This window comes from Podarcis pityusensis (genome assembly GCF_964106645.2).
Source record: "Podarcis pityusensis genome assembly, chromosome: 10".
In the NCBI taxonomy this organism is placed as follows: Eukaryota; Metazoa; Chordata; class Lepidosauria; order Squamata; family Lacertidae; genus Podarcis; species Podarcis pityusensis.
The window spans coordinates 37156915-37182529 of NC_138035.1; the positions used below are offsets into that span (position 1 = coordinate 37156915).

The window sequence follows — 25615 nt, forward strand, 5'->3', positions numbered from 1 at the left end:
AAGTTACATTTTCTACAGTTCAGTTTCATTTGTTGAGACATTAGTGTTACATTAGGAAGAAAGGTGGGAAAGAGGTGGAGGGCATGGCGAGTGGGGGTGGGGTCGCGTGGCAGTGCTTCTATTCTAGTTAATTATGTGTGGGGTTTTGTGGTTTTGAATACACAGTCTGCAACACAGACAAATGCATGTTTACTTAGAAGTGAGTTCCCCCGAGTTATTTGTGTGTGTGTAAATAGATAGATAGAAGATAGATAGATAGATAGATAGATAGATAGACACAGTGCTTTTTTCTTTAAAAAAATGTTTAGGGGTACTCTCATTTTCCTACTCGAATTGAAATACTGCCCCACAATGAGGCCAAACTTTGATTCACAAAATGTTTAGCGGTATGTGCCCCTCTTTGTCTCCCCAGACAAAAAGCAGTCATACACACACACATTTACCTGGGAGCAGGGGATTTAGGTTTGATGAGGCCCTAAGCTACTGAAGGTAATGGGGCCCTTTATATGGCCAGCTGTCCTTTGTCAACATCAAATTGTTGCTGTTTTTTGTGTTGAACATATGCTATATGGTAATTTATGGACCTAATATGTATCTAAAGCTATTTGCACATAACAAAATACGTATTTTATCAAAGTTACTGTTGAACTGAAATACAATTAAGAAGTATATTAATAGTGAAATAATTATTAAGCTCTAACTTAAAATGATTTTTTTAATTCATAACAAAATAATGCAAACACATTGGCATTTGGCAATAACAAAAGTTCCTTGAGAAACTCAATTTACAAAGACTCATACTTTTTTGGGGGGAGCCCCCAAGAGAGTGGGGTCCTAAGCTATATAGTTTGTTTAGCTTATACGTAAATGCCTGGGAGCCATTCCCATTGAGCCCAGTAGGATGCACTTCTCAGTAAGCACAACATACCGGCGAAGAAACGGCCGCCTCCTTCCCACCTGCGGGGCTCCAGGCTCTCCCGCCTCCTCCTTCGCTAGTTGCATCTGCTTCCCTGGACCTGGAGCCAGAGGAGGGGGAGGAGCCTCCTGCCGCGGCTGCGCAGACGCCGTCCTTTGGCGGAGGGAAGGAGGCGCCGGGCCTCTCTGGGCCTCGGGGAAGATGGCGGAGTACGTGCAGGTGATGAAGAGGGCGCTGCAGCAGCTCGGGGGTCACGGCGGCATTCGCGGGGCCGTGTTTCAGCTGCTGAGGTAAAGAATGGCTCGGCCCCTCCGCCGTGCGCGTCGGCTTGTGAGGGCAGGCTGGGAGAGGAGCGGCTGCTTGCGCTCGAGGGTCACCTTGGTAATGGGCAGGAGGAAGAGGAGGAGGTCGCTGTCTCTGGTTGGCGTGGAAATGGGTCTCCTCCGCTTCTCTAGACCTTCCCGGATCCCCAGAGACGAACAGGCAGCCCAAACTCCGTCGAGGGGATCAAGGTGGACCAGTTGGGGGACATTGGCTGAACATAGCTGTCAACCTTCCCTTTTTTTGCGGGAAATTCCCTTATTCCAGCGCCGTTTCCCGCTGCTATCCCGGATTGTTAGATATCCCGTAGACTGTCCCCGGGACAGGTGAGGCTGCTGATCCCTTATTTTCGAGGCCGCTGATCCCATATTTTCAAATCTGAAAGTTGACGGCTATGTTTTTGAAGCGGGGTCATTTCAAGGCTTGCGCCTCCCGGTCATTTCGGGAAAGGGAAAGGAGGGCTGTCCGGATTGGAAAGCTTGTTATTGGCTAGATAACAAAGCGGACTTTCATTTTCTGGGCTGCTTTGATACTTCTAGCAGTAAGTCCTGCTGAACTCGGCAGAGCTGTGTTTTTTCTCTTTTTTTCACTAAACCAATGAAGTGGTCCTTGGTGGGGAAAATGCCCTGCATCCAGTCAGTGAACTTGTAGAAATTCTGTAGATTTCTTGCTGGGCAGTTTTTAAGCCAAAAAGTTGGGGATATTTGTTTATCTTGCTCCATTTTCTCCTTCCCTACCACTACAACCCTGTGAGGCAGAACATCTTGGCTCTCTCTATCATAGGCTTTATTTTTTTAAATAAAGTTTAAATTCCAGACAATTTTTTTTTAAACTGCATGCATAACAATGCACTAAAGGAATAAAGAAAGTGGCTGGTTATAATTCTTAGTCTATCGTGCTTGTGGAGACAACAAGAGTAAAACAGTCAAGGAAAAGTTCAATTATACAAGTTATTTATACATACATAGTCAGAAAAAGCTTGCATGATTCCATACATAACTTTTTATAATTAGTTTTCTTAATTTTGTATATATTCCTACAAGAGTCTTATGGCATTCGCTTTCTCAGATTACAGTCAGTCAGGTGCATTTTATGAAGTGGACTGTAGTCCATGGGTGTAGCCAAGGTGGGGCAGGGAGGGGGAGCTGCCCGCCTAAATCAATAAACATAAGTAAGATTACATAGCTAACGGAGGTTCTGCTCCCCCTAACAAAAATCCTGGCTAAGCCCATGCTGTAGTTCATGAATGCTTATACCATAATAAATTTGTTGGTTTTCAAGGTTTGGTTTTAAAAAATCTTCGATGTTTTTGCTGCAACAGATTAACACTGCTGCCTTTCTGGAAATTGTAACATAGTCCTAAACCATTTTCAGGCATTTGCCAGTAAAGGTGATTAGTAATCGGGGCGGGCAGGGAAACATGCACATAAGTCTTACATTCAGAGCTCTGCAAAGTTAGCAATAAAGCTTGAAAAGGGGTTTTAATCACCTTTGGTTGATCACACATAGAAACTCTTCCAGTGAGTGGGAACCTTAGATTATCAGGGTTTCCACTTGTGGGGAGCATTTCTAAGAACATTAAAGTACACACACCTAAAAACCCTCTTTATTCCTTTACACTGATCTGAAGACCAGCCCAGGGACATTGGGTTTGGGTTTGCATGCATCGTCATGTCCCCATCCCATTTTACTTATTCTGTACTCCTGGGGAATTTCTAACACTGACCATATACAATTGTTCAAGAAGCACATTATGCAATAATTCGTGCTCATTAGGTGCAAAATGACTGTCTTTTCAGTTTTAGTAATTAGAATTGAAGCTGAGATTGCTTCTGGTTCCTTGACTTCTAGGACCACTGACAACTGAACAGAATTTCTAAAGTTGCCTTCCACAAAGTGAGACTATTGGGCCATCTAGCTCAATGGTACGTCCCAACCCTACCTGGCAATGGCAACGATTGAATGTGTGATCTTCTGCATTCAAAGTGCTCCACCATGGAGCAACAACAGCTCCTCATATTTATATTTGTTCAGTATTGGGTAATTTTACTACTTCTGTTTTTGGAAACCTGCAGGGTCAATGAACTGAAGACTGGCGCACTAGTAGGTGTTGATAAATATGGAAACAAATACTATGAAGACAAAAGATATTTTTTTGGTAAGTAGATATACTTCAGTAATTTGAATTTAATCTTCTGAAAAAGCTAGGCTAATTTACACTTCTTCAATGTGATTACAATTTAGTCAGCTCTAAGTAATTGTTGGTGTCAAGTAGGAGGATATAACAGTAAGAAGTCCTAGTGAGGTGTTGTCACAACAGGAACTTGGATTTATGCTCCTGCTTGTAAATATAGCATCTTTTTGCACTGGTACACAGATGTGAAGAAACAGAGAAAGCAGATGGTGTTCAGGGAGTAGTAATGAGGGTCATCTTTTTGATATCACTATCTTTGCAGACTCATTATTTTGAATATTTAGACTCCTTTTCTAGTCTCAACACTTGGATTGCTAAAATTAATCCGAATTGCAAGGAAGATAGGCTGCAATGTCATTGGGTTACTCTGAGGGTTTAGTAATTGGGTTATTTTGAGGGTTTTTATTAAACATTACTTTAATGGAAATTAATGTGCACTCTCCCACATATGCTGCTTGTCTCTCTGAGGTCCCTTCATGTGTGACCTTTTTCCTTCACAAAAATAATTTTGATGTGGGAAATAACACAGTAACTTGTTAGATGCAAATGTATTAGATAATTTTGGTTTCCTTCAGACCATATACTCGTCACCTTTCTGGTCTACATGTTTTTAGTAAACTAAGTTCTTCGCAAGTGACCACATAGACACTTCATCCTACATTGTGTAGGGAAAAAACATATATGTGAGGTGGTCCCAACGTGGATTCTTATCAACAAAGCCTTACACTGCCTCGGTTTACTCCTTCCATGCCTTCTGCCAAACCAGTCCTTTCCCAAAAGTGTATTTGTTAAATGTGAGAATCTTGCAGTCACAATAATTAAATGTGAGCACAGAATTTTAACTTCACAAAATTTGAATTGTGTGTGGGGTTGTGGTGGTGATGAGGACAGCCTTTTTTATAACTAATAAAATGTCATAAATCTATGCTTCGCCTCTTGGTTCAGTTGAATATAGTTTGTAAATGTTTACTTATCTTCCTATTTAAGGTCGCCATAGGTGGGTTATATATACTAATGAAATGAATGGCAAGAACACATTCTGGGAAATGGATGGAAGCATGGTGCCCCCTGAATGGTAAACCAGCTAGTTTACTGCATGCATTTCTGTGATTATATGTTGTATTAACCTTGTGAAACAGTTAACCTCAAAACGAACCAACTTATCTGAGGCTGACACGCAAAAGCAAGGAAATGAAAATTTAATCCTCTTAACTGTACATCATCCCCTAATCTTCTGCCAGCAAAAGTACTTCACCAGTTCCGGGATAGAGCATAGATCAGGCACCACTCTTCTGTTTGAAAGGGACATTATGGTAAATGCATGCTTTCTGCCTGAAAACGGAAGATGTGCTTAGATGAGGGGTGGCTGATGTGTAGTTGCTTTTGGAGTCTAAACTCCCATCATCCTCAGCCAGCCTGTCTGTAGCCAGGGAAAATTGGTGGTTGTAGTTCAGCACCATTTGGCAGACTACAGGTTGCTCATCGCTAGTCTCTAGGTCACCCCTCTTACAGTACTACCTAATTTAATGATACACATTATGTTTCCCTATGGTGCTGCTCAAGAATTGTACGACCAAAGCCCTACTAGGCATAGACTGCTGGTCATGGCAGTTTTTGAATTGTGCCTGTTAGTATCAGTCTCCATACCACTTTCTCTGCAACAGTCTTGCTGGAATAAGTAGGAGAGTTGTGAAGTGACATTTAAAAGACATTTGGTTTTTAGAAAAAACAATCTTACTGAAAGTACCATATTGGCCTGAATATAAGCCACACTTTTTTTCCAAATTCTGACCGTGAAAAGTTAAAGTACGCCTTAAATTCGTGACCTTAGAAAAATTGGCTTTTATGCTATTGCTGCTGAAACAGACATACAGTAAAACAGAACCAAAAATGTATTATTGTTGATTTGCGAGCTTGAGACTGTTGATTTGCTATTTACAGGTGTGAGTGCCTGCGGAAATGTAGCAATTGAATACCAATTTGCGATTTTAGCAATTGTACGGTAACTTTTGCGGGCTTGCAAGTTCAAAGGCTTAAATTGGCTCGGCGTTACAATTCTACCAACCGCAGCGATTTTCAGCCCGTAACCCAATTTTAAGGGAGCGGCTTATAGTCAGGTGTTGTCTTTTTTTTCTTTCTTCCCCTTGAATTTTAAAGGTGCAGCTTATATTTGAGCCAATACGGTATATTCTGTGTATAGTTGTGAAGTTGGATGTTCACATTCCAAATGAATTATCTTTTATTTGCATTGACGGTGGGGAAGAGGGGTCAGTCCACATGTAGAGATCTAGTATGGTCACAAGTAACCTTGTCAAGATGGTTAAACAGTGAGAAACAAACATACTGTAACTGTCCTGGTTTTAGTGACAGCTGAGTTCCTCTGTCATTTCCACCCCAATTAACACAATTGTAAGCTTACTGAAAATGTGTTTTCAGGAAATTGCATTTTTTAACTCGTCAGATATTTGCAGCACTCAAAACAATTGACCTAAATATTATTTTAGTGACTACTTGAATTAGTTGCCCAGTGCCAACAACAGTATGCACTAATCTTGTTATACTTGTTACTGTTGGGTCACTTACTATGGGGAAAAGTCATTTATCGAACAGATGGGTCCAGTCTTACAATTATTTCACTCTGTGTACGCTATGAGGATGTTTGGGAAAATATAATGCTTACTTCTAGAGGTGTCACTGAATGGTAAGGAGGTTGTGTGCATAGTGATAGTGTACTCCTGAGTTGCAGGTAGCCAAATAATAATAATGTAAAATGTGCATAAGAGATTATATGCAGCCTTTTATAGCTCTTGAAACCTGTTGGATCATTTTTAATGATTTATTTCTTCATATAGGATTTACGTGAAATAATAATAATAATAATAATAATAATAATAATAATTAATAATTACAGGTGAACTTCACCTGAAGTACACAAGATGGGTTACAGTATAAAACCACAACATACATACATAATAGAAACAAAGCAATAAAACAATTCCCCAGCACATTTTAATGATTGTTTAATCAGCCCAAAGGCTGTGGAGAAGAGGAATGTTTTGCTTGGTGTCTAAAGATATGTAACGAAGGCAGCAAAAAGCCTCCCTGGAGAGAACATTCCACAAGCAGGGAGCTACCACAGAAAAGGCCCATTCTTGTGATGCTGCCCTCCGGATCCCTTGTGTGGGAAGGCACATGAAGAAGCGTCTCAAATGATGATCACAGGATCTGGGATGGTTCGTGTGGGTAGAGGCATTCCTTGAGGTATTGCGGTCCTGAGCCGTTTGCCCTGGTGAGCAACCTGGCTGCTGAATTCTGCAGTCACTGCAGTTTTTTACTGAACTGCCTTCAGATGCAGCCCCGCATATAAGGCAAGGTAGTAATCTAACCTGGAGGTTACCAGAGCATAGACAACAGAAGTTAGGCTGTCCAGCTAGGGGTACAGCTGGGCTACCAGCCAAACCTGATGGAAGGTACTCTGTGCCACTGAAGCCACCTGAGCCTCAAGCAACAGCAGTGGATTCAGAAGTAGCCCCCAAGCTGCAGACCTGTTCCTTCAGTGGTAGTGTAATCACATCAAGAGCAGACCAGCCACTATCCATCTGGTCTAGGGAACCACCCACGTACAGTGCATCAGTCATCTCTGTATTGAGCTTCAGTTTATTGGCTCTCATTTTATCCATTACTGAGGCAAGACATCAGTCCAGCATATCCACTGCCACACCTGCAGATGTAAAGGGGAAGTAGAGCTGGGTGCCATCAGCATATTGCTTACACTGTACTCCAAAACTTCAGATATTTCACTCAGTGGTTTCATGTAGATGTTAAACAGTATGGGGGATAACACTGAACCCTGAGGAACCCTTCAGTGAAGGCTCCATGGGGTCAAACGAAACTCCCCCAGCATCACCTTTGAAAATGACCATTCAGGTAGGACCAGAACTACCAGAAAGCAGTGCCACCCACCCACAACTCGGACAGCCATTCCAGAAAGCTACCATGTCAATGGTATCAAAAGCCACTGAGAGGTCAAGGAGAATTAACAGGGACACATTACCCTGTGTGTCTCTCCCCCCCCCCCAACAAAGGGCATCATACAGGGTCATCAAAGCAGTTTCTGTGCCAAAACCAGATCTAAACCGCAGTTGAAATGAATCTCGGAAACTGATTGCCTCCAAGAGAGCATTATTGCAAGTAATGCTGTGTAAGGAAGTACTCACAGAGAGTCCTATTGTAACTTTATTGCATTCAGTAGGATGCATAATGCTGCCAGCTTTTGATAGTACCCATACACTGTTTGGACAAGGAGGTAGTCAGAGCTTGGCTTCAGGTACCACCACCACCAGCAGCAGCAGTGATTACCCAATTGTAGTTGATGATAGCAGCTATCTTTTTGGTACTACTTGTATAAGGACCACCCACATAGTCATAGGAGCACCTCCTGGATTGCCCTTTTGTGTGCCCATGACACAAATGGATTGCACCTGCCTTTGTTCCGTTGGGGCAACAGTCTTTTTTGCGACACCTACTTGTCTGTAGTAGAATACTAATTTTCTGATACTAAATATATCATTTTCTGGCATATTTATTTATTAGATTTATGTCCCACTCTTCTTCCCAAAGGAGTCAAGGACAGCAAACACATCAGTGATTAAATAATACAATTAAAAATAGAATAAACATCTTAAAAACAGTTAGGAAACATGCTTCTGCAGACAATAAATCTAACAGAATCTTCATGATCAAACTACTTGAAATGTAGCTGTTCAAAATGGTTCATGCGGTGTAACTTTTGTCCATCAAACATGGCTTGCTTTTGAAACTCTGTGCATATATGCTTCAGGGGCTATTAGGACAACATATTTATCAGTTGTGTGTGTGTTTGTGTGTGTGTGTTTTTTTCCCCTTTAAGGCATCGTTGGCTTCACTGTATGACAGAAGACCCTCCAACTACACACCCTCCAGTGCCTCGTAAATTCATTTGGGAGAATCATAAAATGAATTTAAGTGGTACTCCTAGACAGTATGTACCATTTTCTACCACCCGTAAGAAGATACAAGAGTGGGTCCCACCTTCTACACCTAGCAAGTGAAAAGAAAGGAATATGGTGATCTGCGAAGCATTAGACCTACAATGTGAACTGTAGCTTTCTTCAGTTTTTAAAATAAAAGTCTTTGATCAGAAACCTTCTGAAATCAGAAATATTGATGAGAAGAGAACTAGTGAGTAGCAGATGGCAGAATATGCAATAATCTGTCAGACAGCAGTTGTGTATGAAATATCTTTTTGTAGAAGCAAGAGTCTACATCTTTAAGACTGTGGCATAAGCTTTTGTTGATAAAAGTCCACTTCAATAGATGCAACAACTTATGCCATAATTTGATGACCTTTAACTTCTACATATTAACACAGCTAGCACTCTGATTATGTTCTGCAGAAGTTTATTAAAGCACCCACAGTTCCCTGCCACATTATTTTATCTAACTTACTTTAGTATGGATAGTAATGATCCATGATTATCCTCTCATTATTTGGAACATACAAGTTTTGTTTCTGAATAAAGAGAGTGAAAAAAAGCTGTTACTATGGCTTCTTACCATATATCATTGATAGGATGATCTTAGGAACATATGAATGTTTCATACTGTGATAAAAATGCAGTGCAGAGTATTGAGAACTGCAAATTATTCATGTCCTTTGAGAGTCAAAAAAGAAGAAACTGCCAAATTTATGAGCAATCAGCTTTTCTTATGCATGTGTTAGTGAAGCTGGTAAGTTTTAGGCATGTGCTACTGTCCACTTACCACCTGGGGTAGTTTTTGCATCAAAATTGACCAGTGTAATGATTGGCCTTTGCCAGGGTGTACCATAGTGGCTAATAAACTAAGCTAAAAATCAGGTGTGCCTTGAATCTTACCTTACATGAGCTCCCTTTAAAATTCAGTAATAAACTTTTGCACTCAAAAAAAGTATACTCAGTCCTACATCCATCGTGTTCAGTTTTCAGTGCCATGCTCCACAGCTTCTCTCTATTTAGGTGTGTGCATGCTAACAATTATCCCTGCACTTAGTTCAGGTCTATTTAAATCTTTCCTGCTACAAATTACTTTCTGGAGTATTTTGAACTGTTCCTACTGTAATTTAAGGTGCTGCTGATCTCACACAGCTAGTATGAAGGTTTCATTGGAAAACACAAGGATTCTACTGCTAAATGATAGGAACATTTCAACACAAACTCATGTCATCCAGGTGAAAGAATAGACTGAAAGTGGTGCTAGGAGGCAAGGAACACATTTCAAAATGCAGAAAAATATGGAATGGTGGTACCTATACTGGCCTTGCCAAACAGTTGCAATACCTTGGGATTTCAAAGGCAAGCTTATTTGGGCATCAGCAACTGATGAAACGTATCTTGTGGTTCCAGTGCACAGGCAATTCTTGGCTATAATCACATTTCTCCACTGCAGGGAAGAGAGAACACCACATAAGAGAGAATATCTCATAAAGTGAGAGCAGATATGCAGCTTTCCTCCAAACTGAAGAAAAAATGCCTGGACATCTTTGTAACTGAACCAGCATAAAAAGTAAATGAAAAAATATATTCCTTTTTCATATAGGGCTGGATCCAAATGTGCTCCATTTGTGAATAGGAGGATTTGGAATCTAGCAGAGGATCCCTGCAGTAAGAAGGGGAGGATTTTGCCCATGATATGACCAAAACATTCTACAGAAGCTTTGCAGGGGAGGGAGAAACAGGTGAAAAAGACCTCCCTTTCTCCACTCTCAGCAGAACTCTGCTCATTACAGATCTGGATCCAACCAATAATGATTTTCTAGCACTCTTGGGATATTATTATACATTATCTCAGTAATCCTTGGCACTTCCATGTCAACCAGGACATTACTATCCTGATACTTTAGCGGAGAGAACTGACTTGCCTGAGGCCCTCGACTGAATTCATAAGTGGGTTTTCCTGCTTTCCATTTTTCACACCTCACTGCTATGGTACATTTCTAATGAGATGATGATGTAAAGTTGCCTTACAGGCTCAAAACCTTATAAAAGTTAAGCAGCGCTCATGTTTTCCCCCCAACAGAAGCTACCAAAAGAAGGTCTCTGGATGGCATAATTAATATTTAAAATACTAAGTATGCTATTTCTTTCCACACATCTAAGAAATGATATCTTTTTCTGCAAATAGTGTCAGGAATAGCAACAGATGAAAGAGAGGTGGGAGGCATGTAGGGAACAGTAAAAAGGCATGAAGTCAGGGGTGGGGGAGACAACATTTAAAGTCATTTAAAAGCCGTGTATCTTTTCCCACTAAGCCTGATGAGTCATCTAATGGGAACTCAAAACTGTTTTCACATCTAATTCTCATGTGTCCAATCCACAGTGATCTGTAATGACTGAAATGGTCCTGATCCGTTTGCAACTTTTTCTCCATACTTTGACTTGCCTTCTGCATACAACCAGTTTTCTAGTTGGACAATTAATTGGATGGAAGTGTATGCATGCCCAAATGTTCACTTAAATACATTCTATTATTTTTTTGTGTTGCCCTATAACTTACATTCTTTGGAGCCCAAGTGTTTTTTCACACTAGGCTTAAGAGTTCCAGTAATCCATCCTTTTTATCGGCTGTTCTACAGTTTAAGCTTTTACCATTTTTCTGTGCATCTGTACTGACACTGCGGTACTGAGCAACGGTTTATTTTTCTCTGTCCAAATGTTCCTTTAATTATTGTGCGCAATTTGCATTTAATCACACTGTATAATAAAGCACCATAAACCAGGTATGAATGATTCTGCATCTGTTTGCCCAGAACAGCAGAATACCTAGGCAATAGAGCAGAACAGAAACAGGGTATGTGTGTGTTAACTGCCCTTTAATGTCTTATTACTTTATTGAGTAATGCGCTCATAATAGGTAGATGCAGCAAAAACCTTTTCCAGGATGAAGTCCTTGCTCACTTGAAGGCAGAGCCCTATTTCTGCTTTTAGCTCATCCCTCACTTTCAACATCTATATACTTCTCTCTTGAACGGGAACCCAAAGTACCAGCAGTATGACACTTGCTTCCAAAGTCTTCATACCTTGGCCTCCTGCACCTCCTTCTCTGTCACACCCAGTCTGACATTCAGGAGGTATGTGCATGCAATGGAGTTAAGTGCTCATAAGTCACTTCTTGTATTGAAAAACAATTCTCAGTTGCTGATTATGGTTTCAGAAAATAGTTCTACAGAAAATGGGAGAAATGTGCCCATAGGATTCTGTAAGGAGATTCCCATATCATCAGCTTTGAGGTAAGTGACCATTATTAAATAGAGACTTAGTCCTGGGTCCATCCAAATAACTCCTAGTTTATTACCTATTTGGTTTTTCAATCTTCTAGTCTTGAATGTTAATCCATAGTCTGTAGTTCAAAGCATACTGAAGTCATTTTTGATTGATTCCTGTAATAAATTACAAACTTTAATTCTGGGGCCACTGCTTGCTTTTCACGCGGGTCCTAAAACATGGCAGAATCTTGCTAACACAAGTAAACTTCATTTGTTCCTTGTAGTCACACTTTAACCTTCTGAAAATATTTGCTTTGTCAAAGAGACATACATGTAATTTATTATATCCAGTTTTTCGTTCCATAATGAGACTCAAAGTGAAAAAGAGTTCCTGGCCAGCTACCTATCTAAGTACTAACTGCACGCAGATCTGCTTAGCTTTAGCCAGCAAAAGCAATACAAGTGTCTTTGGCTCCTTCCACAGGCAGTCTTACTTGGTTCTGCTTGAGCCTGCTTTTTATTGCAAATAATATTTTATTTTTTACTTTTTCAATCTGTCACACAGAAGTTACCTGACTTGCATATCCAATAATTATTTCTGTAGACGGGAGTGAGAATAATAATGATGATGATATTATTATTGTTATTGTTATTCGTACCCCACCCAGCCGACTGGATTGCCCCAGCCACTGGGTGGTTTGCAACCCATATAAAAACAATATGGCATTACACATTAAAAAGCATCCCTATACAGGGCTGCCTTCAGATGTCTTCTAAAGGTTATATAGAAGATGACTGGAGAACAAAAGGATTGCAATGATGCTGGTTTAGCAGCTGCAGGCTAAATCAGTTTATTTAGTTTCCCCACCACCACCTCCAAATGCAGCTTTTTCTCACTGTGATACAGGACAGGGAAAAGATATATTGGGGGGGCGGGAATCAATGCCCTCAAATTTCAACTTATATTTGCTTTTTGTAAAAGAGTCAATATTAAGCAGCTTCAGACAGCTGGGAATTTGTGACAAACTGACAGGCAGAAGCCAATCAATCCACTTGTCAGAAGCAGAATTAATTGCCATGATACTGGCCTATTGGAGGGTTCATCCATTGAGTTCCTGACTGACAGCGCAATCCTAACCATGTCTAGAAGTAAGTCTGATTGAATTCAGTGGGACTTACTCCCAGGTAAGCCCAAAGCTTAAGTCCATGGTCCACTTCCCTGGGAGTAAGCCCTATTGAATTCAATAGGACTCTTGAGTAGCTATAATTAAAAAATAGTCCAGTAGCACCTTAGAGACCAACTAAGTTTGTTCTGGGTATAAGCTTTTGTGTGCATGCCCACAAAATCTTATACCCAGAACAAACTTAGTTGGTCTCTAAGGTGCTACTGGACTATTTTTTAATTTGACTGCATCAGACCAACATGGCTACCTACCTAAATCCTGAGCAGCTATGGTTAGGATTGCACTGTAAGCTGTGTTTTGATCTTTCAAATTCATAGTCATCACAGCACCAGTGGCTCCTACTGACTCTCAAAATGCAAAGGTGTTCACTATAGTATGCTCAGCCTGGTGAGCAATCATGTCATAAATACATAGAGCGAATGAATTAGACCTTGGTTAAAGGAATACTGAATCATCATCTAGCTAGCTGCAGCTAAGTAGGGCACAAGGAAAGCACCATCTATTTTGAGTTAATGATGCTTAATTTCTTTTTGACTCGTTGAATTTTAAGGATGATTACCTTCAGACAAATGAAGGCTCTACCACATGGAATTTTAGCTGTCATATGCTGTCATATTCAGCTGTCATATTCTGTAGATCACTGTTTGTTCAATTGAGTTTCCAGACAAAGGCAATGAATGGATTTGGGGATAGTTTGGTTCCTAGAACATTGGTCTACAAATGGTTGGTTGGGACACATTGCTGAGTTGAAAGCTGACCTAAAGTATATCAACAGCAGCATTACCATTCTGCAAATACATAAAAAAATGAATGGGGTGTCGCCCCAAATGCGTTTTGGGGCTAAAAGTGGGTCCCAGGTCTGAAAAGGTTGAAAACTTGTTCTATAAAATAAAAATGATAATCCAAGCAGTACGAGCTCAGTGCAAAGGTGAGTAAACTGAAAGGCAGAGACAACAAAACCTAACCACATGATTTATCTGAACATGAGTACATCAGCTCAGATTAAATATAGTTTTAATACCACTCATTTGGGTGTCCTATGCACAGTCAAGCCTAGAAGGAGGCAAGTTCTCCATTTTGCATAACAGAACAGTAGGGCTGTATCAGTGGCATTTTGTTGTCACTGAGATTCACTACTCTGCCAGCCAGCTGTCCTCCTGACCTCATGTACAGTGCTAGCAGTAAATGACAGAGAGCATCTGATAGAAGGGGGAAGGTAGACTGAAATGTAAATGTGGGGAAGTGGTTGCACATGCCTTAATATCAGTTCTGCATTAGTTAATCACATGCTCATAGCTAGAGTGTGTTCTAAAAACAAAGAGGCACAATGGCTGCTATTCTTAAAGATTACTGCACACTTTCCCTTCCTGGTTAGCATTTAAGGAATGTGTCAAGAACTAGGGGAAATAATATATGGAAAGGAAACTTGCAAATTGCCTTCCTCCTGTTGCTGTGTTCTCCCCAAACGTGTTGAGTTTGGCAAACGCTGAATCTTCTTAGCCAAAGGTGTGATTGGTATAGCATACTGGACTCCATAGGTCTAGCTGTGGAGCCTAGAATCAACATCTGTTAAACTGCCTGGAATCCATTAAACTTTCCACAAATTTCAGTGAGGCCCAATCCTATGCACGAAACCTACGAATTCATTGAGGCGCCCTAGCTTTGTGAGATCGACCTGTTAACAGTTGCAGTTGTCCTGGTCCTGGTTGTGTCTGATTCCAGCAATATGGTTAAGCAACAGCCCAGTATAGTCACTTCCTCCAGTGCTGAAGTCAGCTTCAGTGCTGTTAGTGACTGTGACTTGCAAGCAGTGGCGGAGCTTCATGCTCTGGCACCGGGGGGGCGGAGAGCAGGTGGGGGCGGGGCTAGTGCATGTCCCAGGGGCATGGCACGCGTCCTGGGGGCATGGCACATTGCCTGCGGGGGCATGACACCCAGCGCGGGTGGGTGGGTCAGCCGCGATGGCACCCCACCAGGATCATGCTGCTGGGGGCAGTGCGCTCCCCCGCACTCCTCTTCCTCCGCCACTGCTTGCAAGCCATCCTTATTTGAGTAACGATGAGTTCCAGAATTTAACTCCTATCCTTGTCTGCCACTTGTCCTGCTGAAACAGGGGTGGCTAACCTGTGGTCCTCCAAAAGTTGCTGGTCAATGTCCCCATCATTCCTGACCATTGGCTGAAGGGAGTTGGTGTCCACACCTTGTATCTTCACATTTCACAACCTGAAATAGAGAAAGGGGATTATCTTCAATTTCTGCATGCTATTGTTTGCATATATATGCTACATATATTTCCTTTGAGGTGTGTGTGTTTTTAGCCAAAGTTTAGTAGAGAATTCAATTTTATTTAGTACTGTTGGATCAATCTAACAAGTGCTTCACTGCATTACAATGGCTTCTTCTATAGCTTCCATAAATATAGCAGTATGGTCTAATTAGTTGCTGGTGTGACTTGCACATTGTATGGCAACAGTTGCTATACAATTTTACTGCCAAAAGACCTTTTACCGTTTCTTTGATTCCAAGCTTTGTAGTGAATCCCTGTGTTCCATCCCTCATCTTTGTGTATCTTCTTTTCCCCCCATTGGTGAAATTTCTAAATGTCCCTGGAATGTGCAATATGATAGGTTTGTATTGCTGTCATATTTTCTATCTGGTTGTAACTTCCCAGCTGATTTGAACTTAGATAGTTTTGTGCATGGAAATCAAATGGAAGCTATTAACACACTTTGCAAAGTTTTCGAGGTAAAAGTAGACCTATTAACCAATCTGTTAATGGAGGCAGCATGTCCACAAGTTGCTGCGAATCGCAGGTGTGGAGAGAGAACTGTTGCTCTCAGGCCCTGTCTTCAGGGTTTCCCACAGACATCAGTTTTACCTGATCCAGCAGGCTCTTTTAATGTTTGGGAGAAGGAGGAAACATATAGTCCTCAGATGTACCACAGGGATGAGAGGGTCTTCTTCTGAATGAGTTAATACACAGTGTTTCAGATATCATCTTGGGCATTTCATAGACCATGTTAGTCAATCTGGTGCCCTTGATGACCATTAGCCACGATAGCTGGGGCTGATGGGAACTGGAGGCCAGCTGCATCTACAGGGTGCCATGCTGGCTACCACCATCATAGACTCTAAAATTGATAATACATTGGAGAACAAAAAGAAAAAAGCTCCTGGCAGTGCTTTATTTATAACGTAGAACATAACTACTTTATGATATTACCATGGGGCATCCAAAAAGTATAAAACAATGCATAAGAGCATCTATACTATACTACAATGAAATGTTTAAACATTTATTTGACTGTCCTTGAATCTTCTCGCCACACTTGCCATCCTCTCCTGCCACACTCTTTGAGAACCACTGCTCTATGACATGAAAGTTTCTAGTTCTGCATTTAACAGCTTGTTGCGCAGAATAAATTAACCTGACCTGGGCTTTTTTTTTTTGCAACTGGGGACAGAGAGGGAGAATAAACCACTTGAATTTCTCCTTCAGTTGGTAACCCAATTTCTGTAGAAGCCTGCTTTCCTAAACCTGATAACTTTCTGATGTATTAGATTACAGCTTCCTTCATCCCTAATGGCTGGGCATGCTGCCTGGGGCTGAGGAGAGCTGCAGTCCCTAAGATCTAGGAGGCACGAGGTTGGAGAAAGATGCTCTAAGCTGCCCTTACATCTCTCACCTTTGATTACAAGTTCAGTATCATGAATTTATACAGACCATATAAATATAAACAGTATTTTAAAAGTGTATACTTAAGCTTGCTTACTTACATACACACATACATATTATTATTAATAAATATTTATTAGTCACTTTTCTCATCGAAATGACTCAATGTAACTTACAGGTGCAATAAAAATACTTAAACAAATTACATTAAACACCATAAATAAATAAAAACTAAAAACAAACACAGATATCTATGCAAATAAAAACCAGGACTTTGCCCCTCTAAAAGAGGTCGCAAATACTTAAACACTGTTCAAATTAAGGGCCAAAAACCCAGGTAAAAGGGGAGGTTTTGCCCCGGTGCCTAAAAATAGATACACACACTGTCAAAGATAACTCACAGTTACTCAGCTCTACCAAACTGGCTTAGGGCAAGTTCTAGCTAAAGGCTTTGCAGGCTGTGGCTTCAATCACTAAGGCAGCAGAGTAAAACAACATCCGACACTTCCTATGGAGCAATTTTCTGTTACGTAGTTGGCTTAAAATCGTCACAGATCCATCTTCAGACAAATATGAAACTAATTCATTAAATACTAATTTGATATGTGTGTTATTGTAATGATTCGAGATAGTGAAGGAAGGAGCTATGCTTGCGTACATAGCCTCTGATGTGAATAAGCCCTATTTAATTTTCTGTTTAAGCTTCTGTGATTGGAAACTGCAGGCAAATGTTGTGTTGTCATCCGTACGAAAGCCTGGAGATACAAGGAACAGCATCGCAGCTAACGATGCCACTGCACTGCTTGCTAACATCACAGTTGCTATGCTACAGCAATTTCCTTGTTCCCTTTCAGACAATGAACTTGAGCGAGAAAAATGTATAAAACACCAAATCACTTCCCACCTTTTTCTTCAATTTCATTAGCAGCTTTATGGCTAACCTTTTATACTGATAAGTACTCTTCACCTTATCTATTGACAACAAAGAAGAAGGAGAAGGAGAAGAAGAGCGAACATAAAATCTGCTGAGAAAGCTGTGATTAACCAGTTGGGGAGCATTTCAATTTATGTAGATCAGGGTTGCGGTGTCTCCGTGGCCCTCCAGATGTTATTGAACTAAAACTCCCATCATTCCTGACCTTTGGTGATGTTGGCTGGGGCTGATGGGATTGGAGTCCTGCCATGCCTGCAAGACTACAGGTTAGTCACCACTGGCCTAGATATTCTGTAACAGTAACAGATGTAAAAATTGCTATGCTTCCACAATAAGGTTTAAAATGGAGATTTCCCCACAAAGGCACCAAACTGGAATTCATTTGCAATCTTGACAATATTGCACTTGGGCTCAGTAGAGTTGGGAAGGGGGTAGCTCACAACAGAAAGTGATTCTCCATTCATCTTGCTTTGCAAACAGGTACTAGCTAGCTGTTGGGACGCTGGTGGCGCTGTGGGTTAAACCACAGAGCCTAGGACTTGCCGATCAGAAGGTCGGTGGTTTGAATCCCCGCAACGGGGTGAGCTCCTGTTGCTCGGTCCCTGCTCCTGCCAACCTAGCAGTTCAAAAGCACGTCAAGTGCAAGTAGATAAATAGGTACCACTTCAGCGGGAAGGTAAATGGCGTTTCCGTGCGCTGCTCTGGTTCACCAGAAGTGGCTTGGTCATGCTGACCACATGACCCGGAAGCTGTACGCCAGCTCCCTCGGCCAATAAAGTGAGATGAGCGCCGCAACCCCAGAGTCGGTCACGACTGGACCTAATGGTTAGGGGTCCCTTTACCTTTTACTAGCTAGCTGTTAGAGGTGGGTTGCACCCACTGAGCCTGACTGGATCTTCTAATGATGTGACTGTGGACTTAGCTACATTAGTCAAGAAATAGTGCTTTGAATGTATTATAAACATGCAATGCCAGGTGGCACCAGAGAGCAAAAAAAAATTCTAAGCGATTTTCCATAGGATTTTTCCTTTTATTATAATGATTTAATTTCTGACATATTTATAGCGTGTTTTTCCCCTGTGTGTAGATCCACCCTTTATCTCATTTTTTCATTCATGCTCTCTGTAGCAGTGTCTCTTGCACTGGCCTCACTTTTATTTAAAACAGCACCCTCTTTCTTTTGTGTTTTCCAGTTTTGTAAAACACTTATTTGCCAATCCTCCTGTCACCTGACAAAGGGAGCTCTGGCCCACAAATGTGTATGCTGGTTTGCTAGTTTTGACTGAAGGTTCCACCAGACTTCTTTCATTTCTGCAACAGACCAAAAGGACTACTCTTCTGGAATGTGAGACTCTATTGGTCATAATGTTTTAAATTTTCCAGCTTTGAATTCTGCTATCCATTGTAATGGTGTGCCCCAAACCCCATTTTATAGTCAGCTTTAGGCATATACCGTATTTTTCGCTCTATAACACGCACCCGACCATAACACGCACGTAGTTTTTAGAGGAGGAAAATCCGTAGGCATGCCACCCGTAGGCATTCCCTCCATAACACGCACAGACATTTCCCCTTACTTTCTAGGAGGAAAAAAGTGAGTGTTATGGTGCAAAAAATATGGTATGTTTTTCTGGTCTGTAGCATTGACAAGAATCATCTAGAACCCACCCACTCCTTTTTCATGCTGTTCATTCCTATCTGGATGAAGACAGGCAAGCACTGTTAACTAGGGTAGAAGAAGTGGATTGAATACATTCACTGCCTTCATCACAAATGCCTCAATGTACCCCTTCTACCACCTTTTAGATTGCCTGTGTCTGCCATTCTGCTTTATCAGTTATCCATCTGCTCTAAGTGTCCTGCAAATGCTTTGAGGGTTTTCTTGATTGTGATTAAGACTAATCTGTGGGGTGGTGTCTAGTAGCCGCTATCTCCTTCCTGATTCTGTCTTGTCATTCATTAAGAGTGCTTAGTGCAAATGTACCCTTCATTTGCATGCACAGCAAAACACATTCCCATATGTTTCCCTTGCAGGCTTTTCACATTCCTGAAGATATCTATTGGTTTATGTCACTTGCCGGGTGGACCCAGTCTGCTCAGTCTTCTCTTCCAATCCCCTGGGGAGTTCAGTTTTCTCTCCCTCTCTTTTCCAGATGCCAGAAATATATATATATATATATATATATATATATATATATATAGTGACTAGGATAGTTAAAAGATGTTCATCATTTAACTGCATAGACTTGTTGGCATAAAAATGTCTTCAAGAGATACCTAAAAGTCAAAAGTGAGGATGCCTACTGAATCTCTGCGGGAAGAGTGTCCCACAAATTGGAGCTGGGGCCCAAAGTATGTGGATAACTCTCTACTTACTGACATTGGGTGTCTCCCTACCTCCCAGGTGCAAACCATGAATAAAACTGAGTTGGTGCGTTAAATCTTTTGTTTACAAAATATGCTATACCTAATGAAATGTGGAAAAACCAAAATCCCTGTTAGTGTCATACCTTCTTAATTTATAGAATTTCATGATTCATTTCACCTTAGAACATTAAACTTTATATTAATTTTATATATTTATACCTTTAACCACCAAGGTATTTTAGTATAATAAGGCTGCAAACATGTCACACTTACCTGATAATAATCCCCATCGAACATTACAACACTTGAACACTCTATTATCATACTGTAAGAGTGCATCTATTTTTGGCATATTGACTTTCCATAAATAAATGTGAATAAAACTCAATATATTTTCTCTGTAAGTGCCTTGAGCACGGAGATTTTTCTTATGATGTTGTCTCCAGCCAAGCTTCATGTGGCTTTTAAAAGTACAGAAATATAAGGGCAATCCACACACTTCAAACCACTCTCCTTCCTGCGAGCGTCAATACAACAACATTGTCATGGCAACAAGGCCCCTTGGCTCCAATCAGACCAATTCAGAAAATAAAACAAGGTGATGACATCACAATATGTACTGACATCACACAATATTGGGTGTTAGGGGAGAGGACGGGGTGACAGTGGTTCTACTAGAAAAATAAAATGACATTGTCAGTATAAATGTAGATTAGACATTATAGCATAATGTACCTTTAAGCGCATATAGCTGTAATTAAGGGACGAAGGTGGCACTGTGGGTAAAACCTCAGCGCCTAGGACTTGCCGATCGTCAGGTCGGCGGTTCGAATCCCTGCGGCGGGGTGCGCTCCCGTCGTTCGGTCCCAGCGCCTGCCAACCTAGCAGTTCGAAAGCACCTTCGGGTGTAAGTACATAAATAGGGACCGCTTACCAGCGGGAAGGTAAACGGCGTTCCGTGTGCTGCGCTGGCTCACCAGATGCAGCTTGTCACGCTGGCCATGCTGGCTAAGTGTCTGCGGACAGCCTATAGAGTGAGATGAGCGCACAACCCTAGAGTCTGGCAAGACTGGCCCATACGGGCAGGGGTACCTTTACCTTTACGCTGTAATTACAACGTATTTGATTTCTCTTAGGAACAGGAAATAAATGATCATATAAAAATAAACCATCGACCACAAACCAGATGTATTTAGTTAGTTACGTGCTACATTTATAGAACACCCTTCGTCACATCTGAGGTGATCCCAGGCTGGTGGTTGTTGTTTAGTCGTTTAGTCGTGTGACCCCATGGACCAGAGCACGCCAGGCATTTCTGTCTTCCACTGCCTCCCACAGTTTGGTCAGACTCATGCTGGTAGCTTCGAGAACACTATCCAACCATCTCGTCCTCTGTCGTCCCCTTCTCCTTGTGCCCTCCATCTTTCCCAACATCAGGGTATTTTCCAGGGAGTCTTCTCTTCTCATGAGGTGGCCAAAGTATTGGAGCTTCAGCTTCATGATCTGTCCTTCCAGTGAGCACTCAGGGCTGATTTCCTTAAGAATGGATAGGTTTGATCTTCTTGCAGTCCATGGGACTCTCAAGAGTCTCCTCCAGCACCATCCAGGTTGGTTACCAACACATAAAAACTGAAAATAAAAGCTAAGTGATTACTGCAACAGCATAGAGATCCAGTAACAAGAGGCAACTGAAACTGGGTAACTGGGTGGGGAACCTTCTAAGGGCCATGTATCAGTGGTGGGTGGAGTTGGAGGCAAAAAAGTGGGTGGAGCAACAAATGCAAATATTGCCTTTGTACTGTACTGTAGTTTCTTTCCACATACGTTTGCACACCATTCTCTATCACTGGCATTCTATGCCCTTACAACTGTTCCTACACTCCTGAAGTAGGAGTACGCACAGGTTTGCCAGGCATGAATGAGGAGTGGTGGTGGAACACTCTGAGCATGTTCCCTTTTCACAGTTTAAATTCACTTAAATCGTAGTACCGTCAGGAGTGCCACTACAGGAATAAAAAGTAGTTTGCTTCTGCTGCCCTGATGCTAACCAAACACATTTACTTGGGAAAAGGCACAATTTTGTTGTAGAAATGGCTAATACAAGTTTTAAGGAAAACTTAACAAAACGGTTATGTAACTATTCACATGTACAGCTGCTCCAATGTGTTTTTTTAAGGGGGGGGGAAGTGGGGAGGAGATGAGGAAGGATGCAGTGATGACCAGCCTCATTTCCATGCCAGCCCAAGAACTACTGCCACTTTCTACATCTATTGCCCTCTAGGCAGTCCTTCAACGTACTTGGTGTAGTGGTTAGAGTTTCAGATCAGGACCTGGGAGACCAGGGTTCAAGTCCTGCCCCCCTCATGGAGCTCATTGGGTGACCTGAGGCCAATTACTGCTGCTCATCTTGACCTACCCCACAGGGTTGTTGGGATTAAACGAGGAGGAGAGCCATGTACTTCCCCTTGAGTTTTTTTTTTTTTTTAAATATTTATTGGGGTTTACAATAAAAATAAATATGATGAACAGTATAACAAATATCTTAACATAATTTCACATTTTCTTTGGACTTCCTCACATCTCCCGCTCCCACTTTCATCATTATAACTTTTTACCAGCAATTTATTATCTTATTTGCATTCTTATATCCCATCTATGTATTTATAATCTTATAATTCCCCCTTGAGTTTTTTTGGAGGAAAAGGTGGGATATAAATACAGTAACGTAAATAAGGCCTAGCCTCCGCTGCACCGAGGCCAACATTCATTTTGCACTGCTAACGACCAAAGCCACGCTCCAGTTTGGGGGGCAAAAGCTCACATAGCGTGACCAGAGTTTGTCAGACGTGTCATTGCACGCTTGCAGGAGATTTCCTTGGGGGGGGGGTGCCAATGAGGGGTGGGGGCAAAGCTCGGTAGGAGGGCCCCAAGCCGTGCATTTAATGCTCCAGCCAAAGGACGTCAAACAGCAGAGCAGGAGTGGGAAAGACGGGGCCAGGAAGACCACTCTGAGCTTGCCAGGCTTATCTGCCTTGCTACGAGGCAGCTTCACACGCGGCTCAGTCTGACCCTGTTAGAAATGACAGGATAACTGGTTTCTTTTGGGAGGGGGGGCGAGGGGTGTATGAGCGTGTGCGCCCTGAGTGGTCCCCACAGCTAAGGACCTCCCCTGCCTCGCGTTCTGTAAAGCGGCTCGCTCCTGCAGCGCCTGGCCACTCCAGCCTCCTCAGCCGGCGGCGTCGGAGCGCGCGCGCGCGAGCGTCCTTTGAGCACCTCCGAGTGCGCCTTTCCGAGCGCGCGGAAGAGCTCGCGCGCTGAGGCTAAGGGCAGGCGGAGGGAGCGGGAGCGCGAGGTAGTCCCCCCCCCCCGCCCGCTTCCCTCCTCGGCTTTGCTGAGGCCGGCAAGAAGCAGCAGCAGCTGCTGCTGCCCCTGCCGCCTGGTTGGCTTGCTGCTGCGCCGCGTGCTCGAGCCGGAGGCTGCCTTGCGAGCGCCCCGCCGCCCCGCTCCAGCCAAAGGAGCCGGCGCTGGGCTCGCAGCAGCCGAGGCAGCCCTGGCTCTCGGGGGAGCGACCCTGTGCATGCTGCCACACGCATGTGCGGGCGAAGGCTCTGGGATCGGAGCCGCTGCCTCGGCGGGCATGAAATGTGCGCTCCTCGGGCTGGCGAAATCGCCCAGCAAGAAAGGCGCCGCTGAATGGCCGAGGGGGGAGCGGGAGGAAGAAGGCGAGGAAGAGCCGGCCGGAGCCAGGAGCCCCAGCCGCTGCTTGCCCAGCATGCTGAGGAAGGTAAGCCATGGATGCGGCGCTCCTCTCTCCACAGCCGCGAAGGGGCGCCCAGGCTGAGAGGAATCCCGGGCATCAGCTGCGCCTCTCTCTCCCTCGCGGCGCCGGCGAGGCTTCGCGTTCGGAATTGGCGCGCTTCGGGGCAGCGACATATGGGAGCCTCGTTTGGTTGAGACCCAGGGAAGGAAAGGAGGGCCACCACCTGCTCCGTGCGGTTCCCTAAGGCAAATAAAATGGGGAGGTTGTCACACGTTCCTGACAGGGAGGAAACACCGGAGAGGGTACATTGCAGAGGGGGCTTTTCCTTCGGCTCTCCGGTGTCTTGCCGGCGGTGGTGTCTTTTTATTTCAAAGGACAGTGTGTCCCAAGCCTTGCGAGCGGCTCTGTGGGTCGTACGAAAGCTGTGTCTGTGTGACAGAGAGACCCGGCGCCCTTTAACCATTTATTACACGCACGAGACGGAGCTGCTCGGCTCTCATGGGCGTTTTTGCGGGATCTAGCCGCTAGAGTGCGCAGTTTCCCCAAAATCTCTCCCAGTTCCTCACAGTGAGGAATCTTTGGGGGTTTTTGGGGGGGGGGCGGCTTTCCAGTAATTCGGCCTCAAGTGGTACCTTTCCCTAGGCAGATGTTTATCTTCAAATATGTGCCTTTCTTATCGTGAGGGGGCTGTTGGTAAGGCAGTCAGCGAAAGGTCTTGTTTCGGAGCCATCTGACCTGACTGCTTCACCTCATTTTGGATGTTGGCTGTTCTTTTTGCTCAGGGCGCGAAACAAAATCTCAGGCAAATCAATGGGCAAGGTTCCCACTGACGTGCAAAGTGTCGTTTTTGTTTCTTGTCTGCTGGAGTGTGGCATGTGTTGCTCTCATGGACGCACCTCCAGCACATCCAAATATGCCCAGCAGCCCATATATGGAGTGGACCTGGAGCCCTGCCCACCTGTGCATACCACTGCTTGAGAAGAGCATCCTGGGTTGTGGGATGTGCGTGGTTCCCTTGCCCTGTTTCAGGTGTGGGCATGGGCAGTTGTGTGGACCAGAGGATGCACCCCGTGAATGTTGTGCAGAAGCAGTTCATATGCTATACGGAAGTGAAGGAAGTACTTTTTGGCCAGCTCCTGCTGTGACTCATGAAGTGGGACTTCCAGACCTTGTACCTGATTTTTCTCATTTGTAATATTCAAATAGGACTTGCAGTGCTCCATTTGTAGCAGGGTTTAGGGTGCCAGTGAGCAGCCACCCTCACTTCCTCCAGCAGACTCCATTCCACCTCCTTTGGTTTTCTGGGTTTTCCCCTCCTCAGCAGACACTGAGCACTTTCTGGTCACTCAGCATCTGGGTATGTGGTTGTTTTTTTTAAATTGTTTTGCATTTGCTTTTTACTTCCCTTAAGTATTTTTGTACTTCTGTAGACCTTAGGTTTTGCCCAAGCATGCTGATACTGACTGCTTGTTTTCCAGTTGCCCCAGTACAATCTGGCCTGCACTCAGCAACTGAGTTCGCTATTAGAAGGGGTGATAAACCAACTCATTCGAAAATAGTTCTCCAATGTTAAATTTGCAGCAAAATGATGATGTTAAGGGTGTCCAGAGAAGCATTTTGCATAGAAAAGAAAAAACGCTTCTCTGCAGGTGAGTTTTGTGTCCTGAAGCCAAATGCCCCGCAGAGCTGAAAAATTCAACAAATATAGGATCTGTGATGCTTGGATGTCTTGAGGTAAGGAAATGTCTCAGATGACACCTGGCAGTCCTAGTAATTGTAAACTTTTCTGGGAACAATTGGTAACTCCCTGCAAGGAATTCGTGTGCTTGGGTATGATTCTTAACACAGCTATTGCCCAGGTGTGTGGAAACCTATTAAGGTCAATGTAGTTCCCTGTTATTCCCATCATGACTCTGATGCAATCACTGTGACCAGTATTGTGCCAACCTCCTTTGTCTTTCAGTTGTGTACAATCATTCTCA

The 25615-nt window shown here is 43.0% G+C and overlaps 2 protein-coding genes and 1 long non-coding RNA gene across 3 annotated transcripts in view; 2 read left to right on the forward strand and 1 right to left on the reverse strand.

Annotated features, from left to right (window-relative positions):
* Nucleotides 1-1044: 1044 nt before the first annotated feature.
* On the forward strand, nt 1045-8614 carry NDUFA12 (NADH:ubiquinone oxidoreductase subunit A12). Its single transcript, XM_081022547.1, has 4 exons — nt 1045-1206; nt 3313-3395; nt 4419-4506; nt 8341-8614. The coding sequence occupies exons 1-4, from the start codon at nt 1118-1120 to the stop codon at nt 8519-8521; spliced, it is 441 nt and encodes a 146-aa protein (XP_080878673.1). The 5' UTR covers nt 1045-1117; the 3' UTR covers nt 8522-8614.
* LOC308486161 lies at nt 8586-20416 on the reverse strand. Its single transcript, XR_013990973.1, has 4 exons — nt 20147-20416; nt 15021-15119; nt 11802-11886; nt 8586-9890 (listed from the first exon to the last, which is right to left on the reverse strand). It is a non-coding gene; the product is annotated as an uncharacterized lncRNA (long non-coding RNA).
* Nucleotides 20417-23462: 3046 nt separating this feature from the next.
* The window catches only part of TMCC3 (transmembrane and coiled-coil domain family 3), a 94173-nt gene continuing 92020 nt past the window's right edge, over nt 23463-25615 (forward strand). Inside the window, exon 1 of the mRNA XM_081022507.1 lies at nt 23463-23657. Coding sequence (XP_080878633.1) covers nt 23511-23657 — 147 coding nt within the window. The 5' untranslated portion in view covers nt 23463-23510. The remainder of the gene's footprint in view (nt 23658-25615) is intronic.